The following is an 8765-nucleotide window of genomic DNA, read 5'->3' on the forward strand; positions in this document are numbered from 1 at the left end:
GCCCAGCATCTTCTGAAGGAGGATGAGTGGCTCTGACATCAGGTTCAATGGCTGAGGCCTGGGGGCACAGCCACAGGGGCCACTACCTTCCCCGCCCAGCACTTTGTTCCCAGGGAGCAGGGCTAGCTTTGAATCGAGGATGTCATTGGCATCACTCTCTCTTCTCCTGGTACACTAAGCTTGAGCTGCCCTCGGGACAGGGACTGAGGCAAACCTGCCTTTGTCTGGCCTGGGAGGATCCAGCTGCCTGGCTTCATCTGGGTCACTAGATTCAGAAAAATCTGGCATAAGATTTGTTTGGTGAGACTTTTTGTTGTTTAAATTTTAGTTACTAAAATAAAGGAGTACCGTGACCACCATACAAAGTTTAGAAAATAAAACAGTAGAAGTCACTGTACTACTACCCAGGGTTTACCCTTTCAGTGGTCTGTGCATCTCTACTTCTACTGGATTCATGCCTTTCTAGAAGAAGGTCCTTTACTTCCTGTTACCACCTGAGTACCCAGCCTGTTAGGTGAGGGCAGGCAGAGGTCAAGTGTTCTGGATTTCTCACCAGGCCAGAGACAAGGGGCTGCCACTATGCAGCTCGAGGCTGAGGCCTTGTTCCAGCAGCTGTGGTACCAGGTCCTGGTACTTTCTCTTGAGGATCCAGAAATGGTGGTGCCTTAGAAATACTAAAACCCGAAAACAAGAAAGGCTTACACCTAGCTGCGCCACTGTGTTTGTCTTCCCACCTGGTACCACCTATGGGCGGCCGAGGTAGAGTCAGAAGGAGGAGACACACTAGGGCCCCATAGGGTCTGGGTCCTTTGAGGCAAAAGGGATGGAGCAGGGCCTGATGAGTGAGGTGTGCCAGTGAAGAGACCACCTAGATGTTCTAATGTCTTATTTTGAGCTAATTTTAGACTGACAAAGTTGAAAGCACAGTGTGTATATGTGCCCCTCACTGGGCCCAGGGATGCTGCATCTCCTCCTGGGCCTCCTGGGCTGTGGTTGGTCACCCACCCCTTGTCTTCCTTGAAAGGCACAGTTTGATGACACTTTTGAGGAATATTGATTTGAGATTTGGTCTTACGTCCACAACTGGACTGAATTTTTGGTGAGAATGCATAGATGTGACGTGACGTCTTGGTGTGTTGTGCCTTGTTCTTGGTGTCAGCAGTTGCATCGTGATGACGGTGGCTCAAGTCTCCTACCATCTCCACTGTGCAGTTACTGTCTTTCCCGTCATAGTTGATAAATATCTTGGGAAAGATACCTTGAGACTCTTAAGTCCTGTTTTCCTTGAGCTTGTGCCCACTGATTTTAGTCTCCGTAGTGGATCTTTTCTGTAGCAGACATTCCTGTGGCGTTGGTCTAATGCTGATTTTCTACTTCCCTCTCTCTTAAGTTTATTGATTGGAATGCTCCTGTAATCCAACATGAATCACCATTACTTATTTTGTGTGCAAATTGTTCCAGCCTTTGGTCATTAGGAGCTCCTTCAGGTTGCCCCATCTTTCTGAGCATGTTCTCAGTTTACAGTCTTACAAGATGTTCCAGCTGAGCCCTGTAATTAACCACGTGGACGCTTTTAGTGGGAATGGTCTTTAGAAACCACATCTTAGGTGTAGGATGTGCTCACTGTCCTGGGTGACACAGCCAGGCTTGGTGTTTACTCTGCATCCCTCCATCTGATCTAATTGAAACCTTGACTTCACCCTGTGCTTGCATCTTCCTTCTTTGAGAGAGAGACTTGGTGCTTCTTACTTATAGTGTTTACTGGCCTGTTCACTCCCAGTATACGTGTCTTGTTTCGCAAGTGCTGGCCCACCCACGAAATGCCTGCACTAGTTAGAAGATGGCCTTTGTGGGTGGTTCTTCTGGTCTTTTGCCTCATGACATCTTTTCCAAAGTGACCCAGGTGAGCACTCTCTTCCCCGCACTCTGACCCCCAGTAGGACAGTCAGGCTTTGTTGTTCCATGTTGGCACCTGCATCCCATTTGGTGTTAGGGTTTGTTTAGGGGACATAAAACCTCACTATTAATAAACAGTCCAGCGTCATCCTCCTCTCCTCTGTCCCGTGTGCTCCTCTTCCACCTGTCATACTTCTTATGCACAGACAACACACCGTATGTGTTCTGATCTTTCTTGCATGAATGGCAGCAGTGTAGACATTCTATACTTTGCTTTACACACTTCACACCATCTCTGGAACTCATTCCCCCTCATTGCTCCTTTTGGGGCCAGGGTCTGTGCTCTAGTTCATTCACCTGCTCTCATGTACAAGCATCTAGTTGTTTCCAGGAATTACCTGTGCATCTGCATTTCGTGTGAACAGAGGTGTGTCTTCAGGGTAGACTTGGTCGGTGTTGTTGGTGCAGCTTCCTAGCCTCTACTAACCCCGCCCTCTCACCCTTTGTGACTACAGATTGCTCCCCCTCCCTCCTTGGCGGAGCCCCTGAAGGAGCTATTCAAGCAGCAGGAGGCTGTGAGGGGGAAGCTGCGCCTGCAGCACAGCATTGAGCGGGTAAGAAGAGATCTTGGGTCGGGGATTTTGGGCCTGGGATGTATCTGGCCGTGTTAGGATTGGCTCATATGGTTTCTGTCCTCCAGGAAAAGCTTATCGTCTCCTGTGAACAGGAGATCCTGCGCGTTCACTGTCGGGCGGCAAGGACCATCGCGAACCAGGCGGTGCCATTCAGTGCCTGCACCATGCTGCTGGACTCTGAGGTCTACAACATGCCTCTGGAAAGTCAGGTCAGTGCTGTTGCCAAGGCTCTGCACTCACACTTGTTTCCTAAGAAAAGCTGGGCTTTCCAGACTTTGGCTACATACATATGCAGGATCAGGAAACACCCACATCCCATAAACTCTATTCTGATCACATGATCGGGTCTGCCCTCAAGGCGGGTAGGCAGGGGTGATCAGACAGCAGTACATGTAATGCTGATGTCATGAGATGCTGCATGGGTTCTTTGAGGCTCCATTCTAGGGTCCTCACGAGCTGAGGCTCTTAGGTCACTGGGTTGGACTGGGCCTCAGTTTCAATCACTTAAGAGTTAAATTTTCCTCTAAAACATAGATATGATTAGGATGAGCTGCACCCAGAGCTGCTGCATAAATAGCCTTCTACAGCAAAGGCCCCATAGGAGGCTATCATGCTGGGGACAGTGGTGGTCTTGCACCAGCATAGTGACAGTGGCAGCAAGGCCCTTGGCTGCAGGGCCAAGAGGTGTGGGAGCCTGGGGCTGCTTAGCATAGCAGTGGTTCCCTCCCTACTCCCCAGAGTCCTGTTAGAACTTACCCGCTGGTCTGGTACAGGCTGGGCAGCAGAGCTCAGAGCACTGTCCATCTGCCTCATCCACCCCAGCTCGTCATCCTGGCGCCCTACACCCCAGGGTTAGATTTGTCCCATGTGGTCATCCCCTTTGCTTCCCCCACCCAACCTGACCTGTCATTAATATGTGGGCACACCTGCCCCTGTAGGCCTCCTTGCCTTTGTCTGCTGGGGTGCAAGACTTTGCCATTAAGTGGCTGCCTGTTGGCAACCCCCAGCTTCAGCAGTTTTCAGTTGCCTCTTGACCAGTCCATGGACATGGTTAAGATTTAACCTGTGCAAAGTGGGCTCTCTTTCCCCCATTATCTATTCTGAGCCTGGCTCTTCCCACCTCCTGCTGCCCGACACACTCAGGCCTGGCCTCCTGAGGCTGTCTGACCTGGGTTTTACTCCCCAGTTTATTTTCTTCCCAAACAACTGCTGGGACTTTTTTAGAAACAACCCAGTGTGCATCATTCTGGGCCTGTCCTGCCCTCTGCTTCTTGGCCTTGTGCCCCTGCTCATATTGACTTTCCCAGAATACTGTTGTCCCCTCTTGGGCCTCTCCTGGCCCCTTCACTGTTCAGGCCTTGGCGCAAAGTCCCCTCCTGGCCCCCTGGCTGGCATGGACCCCTGGGTTCTAAGCAGCATTTCTGGGTTGGCTATGGCTGTGTGGTAACATACAGTGGTTCAGTGGTTTTTAAAATTTTTTTTTTTTTTACTAGTAAATTAAAGGTTTTTCCATTCACTTAACATACACTCTTCAAGGATATACATTTGAAAGATTCCCCATTTAACATACTATGTATCACAAATTATTCCTAAAGCAAAACATTTGTCAACAAACTATAATAAAACAAAATATTTGGTTGGGGATCAAGTGATTACTTCCGAGTTAGGTGTTTGAAAGTTTTACATCTAAAAGAAAAGGAATCTGCTGATCTTTAAGGGATTTCCTGCATTCCTTTTGAATGTACCAGAGAGAAGGCCTTAGGTTACAGCTTCTCCCTGTCAAGTATGTTGGTGTGGGGCCTGGGCTCAGCCACCAGGTGGTTGGTTGCACATGTACCTGTGGCTGAGAGACTTTCACATGTTCTCAGCATGCCAACCACCCCAACATCCAAGGAGAACCAGACAGCAGGAATCTGAAAACTACCTGCTCCATCGTCTCCTGGTCCCTCCTAAGGCATCCCTGTTTGTAAACCGCAGTCCCATCGCAGGCAAAGATGCTGCTGTACTCAAGGTAGCACTCCTACAGAGTGAAACCAGGAGGTTGGCCCTCAACCACCCTTTACAAAGAAAAAAAAATACTTTCAGTGTTTACAAACTGAAGTTGTTAAAACAGAGGCCATGGCCAGTTCTACCATGCACCTGTGTGTGGCCTGCAAAAGCAGTGCAGGCCAGAGACGGAGGGCTTCCCAATTGTTTCCTCTGTGGGAATCGTGACAGACATACAGAAAGCCCTCTTGTGGGGGAGGTCCCAAGTCACCCCCCCAGGGTAGTTCCACCACAGAGAGCGTCCAGATGGCCCCACAGCCTCCTAGGCATGTTATACAAGCTATATGGGGAAGAAGGGGACCAAGGGTCACACTGGTCTGTCCTTGAGCATGATTACAACGTGTGGATTCTTCACGTAGGAAGGAGAATCTGAAGCACCCTGGAGGTTTGCCTTCTTCCTTGTTCCCCATCAAATGACCAGATTTGATTTCTTCTCCAGGGTGACGAGAACAAGTCTGTGCGAGATCGGTTCAACGCCCGCCAGTTCATCTCCTGGCTCCAGGATGTAGATGACAAGTATGACCGCATGAAGGTGAGTGTACTGTACTCCCCCTCAAACTGCACCTGGGCTGGGAGCCCGCAGGAGTCTCCTGGGGTGGGGGGAGGCTGCTGCTGGGTCCCATGTTTGGAGGTGACAGTTTCAGACTCTCTGAACCCAGCTGATACTTTCAGGGTCTCCCCACCCCCATGTTGCCTCCTTAGAGTGTCTTCCCTCCTGTCCAGGTGTGCGGGGAGCAGCTCCTGTCACCAGCTGGCGGTCAGACCTCTGTGGGACCCCACCTTGAGCCCTCCTCAAAGGTCACAGCTTACACCCATCACCACTGCTCTGGACGTTCTGACCAGTGCAGCAGCCAGAGGATGGGTGGGAGATAGAAAGATTAGCAAGTAAGAAGCACGTCCTTATCTTCAGTTGCTAGTGTTGCACATGGGTATGGGGCCACTCATGAGAACCAGTGTATGACTTAACACTAATGTGCCAGTTACAGAATTAACACACAAGTCAGCACCACCCTGGGAAGCTCCATGAGGCAGGGCCTGCTGCTCTTCTCACTAAGCGCTACAGAGCTGGTGGAGGGGAACCCAAAGCTTCCCCATTCCAACCCTGTGTTGCCTGTACTTGGAGGGTAAGACAGTGTTTCCAGGATGCCAGGTTTATCCTTGCCCCTTACCTCAGTGACCCATGACCATGGTGCCACAGCAGTGTACACAGATGCCACACGAGGTGGACAGAAATCACAGAGCAGAGAACAGTGAGCCCATGTGGCATTTCAGGCCCCAGCGTCTCATCATGATGTGGGTGTGGGTGCATTTGAGGTGAGGCCCAGCTCCAAGGTGACAATACAGAGCCGCACCACTGCTCTCTGTCTGCAGCGGCCACACTTGAAGGGAGCCAAGGGAACATTTTCCTATAATGTGGTTAAAAATTCTCTCTTTTTAAAGTTAGACTTTACTTTAAAAAGGCTACATAAGTCCAGTTTCCTTACCGTGCAAACTAACTTACAAACGAATAAGAACAAAGGTGGATAGAAAACGATCCGTGAAGGGTGTAGAGGAGTAAACCTGGGGGTGGGAGACGTAGAGTCGGTGCACGAAGATGGGGCAGCCATGCTCTGTGTGACCACTCGTTTCAGAACCACAGGTTAGACTAGATCCTACTTAGAAGACAGACTGACTCCTCCCCTGCAGGGTCCTGCAGTCTGGGACAAGTGTCACTTGGTAGTTTTGTGTGGTAAACAGTATCTATGAAATTTCACAGTGTTTTGGCCACCTAGCTTAGCAAGTTCCCTTTAGTTGTTTAAACCTCAGATAGAGTAAAAAAAAAAGTTCATTGGAACAACCCAATGAAACAGAAACCCAGAAGTCCATCAATGATTCTGTGATTAAATGGAGTATGGGAACATCTGAAGATGGAATTACTACAAAATATTTCAAAGTAGACAAACACAGCATGACCTGTGAGGGTATCTGAGCTGCTTCATGAAGAGGCCCAGGGCCCATCCTGAGGTTCAGACACATTCCAGCAGACGTGTGAAGACACTGTAGAGACATGGCTGCTACACTGCAGCACTCAGTGGTTATTTCCAGAAGACTAAAGATGGAGGACTTTTATTCCCCCTGGCTCTCAACACACTTTTTAAAAAACAATTATTTTAAAGCAAATTATATGTTGTGATATTCCATCCCAGATATTTGTGTTTACAGCTAAGAAAAGATTATTTTACTGTACAGTCACTAACATTGTCAAACTTTGTTAATCCAAAGTATGGTCTACTACCTGACCATGTTTAAATGCTCTTTGTTCCCAAAATGTGCCCAAACCCAGGTCCACAGGTGCTACATCTGGTTATGTCCCATTTCAGTAATCCAGTGAGTCGTCATTTCAGTTTTAACTTTGTACCTACTTAATATGATATAGTACCTATATATAATAATATAGGTACCTAATAATATACCCACATAAAGATTAAACACTTCAATACTTAACCCTAGATAACCCTTTTTAAAAAGTGTACTTTTATAAGATATAACTTCCATTATAAATGCAAATGAAATCAGTATCACCACCTATAAATAAGAATTGTAAAACAAAAACAAAAGAAAATCAGTTGCAAATTCTAATTAGATGCTGTGAAATCCATGGAGGGTAGGGACAGGGAGCAGGGATAGTCTCTTCGTGTGGTCAGCAAGACCACTCACGGCAGGATGAGGCAGCCAGGGGTGGTGAGGTGCCCTGTAGGATGTCACTGTGGGCCATGCAGAGGGGCAGGCCATCCTGTAGCCAGAGCTTGGCCCAGGTCCCTCAACCTGTCCTCCCATTGGGTATTGCAGCAAGGTGAGTGGGCAGTGGGGGCCCAGGCCCCAGTTCTCTTACTTGGGGGGTGGGCCAGGGTCTTTCCTCCACTTCCCTCACCTGCTGTGCTTTCCCTGCAGACGTGTCTCCTGATGCGGCAGCAACATGAGGCTGCGGCCCTCAATGCTGTGCAGAGGATGGAGTGGCAGCTGAAGGTCCAGGAGCTGGACCCTGCCGGGCACAAGTCCCTGTGTGTGAATGAGGTGCCCTCCTTCTACGTTCCCATGGTAGATGTCAACGATGACTTCGTGCTTCTGCCAGCCTGATGCACCATAGGACAGCTGCACAGGACACAAGCAAGGGCCACATGGGTCAGCCCAGCACTGCTGCCAAGTCCAGGTGGCGGAAGGAGACCTTGTCCCTCAGGTGGGAACACCCAGGGAAAACCCTGCATTTTGCCCCTGGAGCACGTCTCTTTTATACCAGCTGCCGAGGGAGGACAAGGAGACCTCGGGGACACGGACTTGGCGGCCTTGGGGTCTGTTTTCCAGCCAGCTGCACGGGCATTTCAGGAGCTGCAGAATGGATTGCGTTTTTAAAAATTTCTTGTTCCATTCTGATCAACTAAAGGAAATAAAATTAAGGCGTCCACTCCTCACAAACAGTGATCTTCAGGTCAGAGGGCAGGGAGAGTGCCATCCTTGCTGCTGTCCTGTTGCCATGGAGCTGCTGACAGCCACAGGCCTCGGATTGGGGCTGGGACGCTGTGCTGTGCAAGGGCCAGCTGCGCCGCCCACCTGCCCGCCACAGAGGGACACAGAGCCAGGACTCTCCGGTTGTGTTTTTAATGGAGTCAAATCCACGTGGTTTGTATATTTTTTCCTTTAATCTTGGGCATTTTGTTTCTCTTTCTGAGAACATAACTTGAAACACTACAGAGCCAATAATCATATAAAAAGTGTACCCGTAAACGCTGTACAGTTTTATACACATTCACAATGTACTTTTTGCTGCCTTCTAGATAATTTATTTTGCAACACATTACTGCACAGTTGTAAATAACTTATGTACTGTAACATCACTTCAGTTATGTGTAAAGAAATAAATAAATTAATTAAATGCTCTTTGTACATGACAGTCCCCTCCCTGGGAGGGGCCAGTGTACTGGACTGTGAGATGAGGGGTTGCTTCACTGAAAAACTCCATTGTCTTAAACTTTTTCCTCCCATATGATTAGCTTTTATTGTTATTACTATTTTAAATATGTTTTTGACTTCAGAGAGAGGAACGGAGAGAGAGAGGGAGAGAAACATCAGTGACGAGAGAGAATCATCGATCGGCTGCCTCCTGCACGCCCCCCACTGGGGATGGAGCCCGCAACCTGGGCATGTGTCCTG

General features: G+C 48.9%; 1 protein-coding gene across 4 annotated transcripts in view; it reads left to right on the forward strand.

Moving 5' to 3' along the window:
• Positions 1-8543, forward strand: part of ANKRD11 (ankyrin repeat domain 11) — a 203551-nt gene extending 195008 nt beyond the window's left edge. For all 4 annotated transcript variants that reach the window (XM_087827485.1, XM_087827486.1, XM_016221024.2 and 1 more), the window contains 4 exons: positions 2412-2510; positions 2597-2740; positions 5017-5109; positions 7509-8543. In XM_087827485.1, the coding sequence (XP_087683611.1) occupies positions 2412-2510; positions 2597-2740; positions 5017-5109; positions 7509-7694 (522 nt within the window). In that variant the 3' untranslated portion in view covers positions 7695-8543. The remainder of the gene's footprint in view (positions 1-2411; positions 2511-2596; positions 2741-5016; positions 5110-7508) is intronic.
• Positions 8544-8765: the final 222 nt, after the last annotated feature.

This window comes from Miniopterus natalensis, chromosome 18, assembly GCF_054644295.1.
Source record: "Miniopterus natalensis isolate mMinNat1 chromosome 18, mMinNat1.hap1, whole genome shotgun sequence".
Classification (NCBI taxonomy): Eukaryota; Metazoa; Chordata; class Mammalia; order Chiroptera; family Miniopteridae; genus Miniopterus; species Miniopterus natalensis.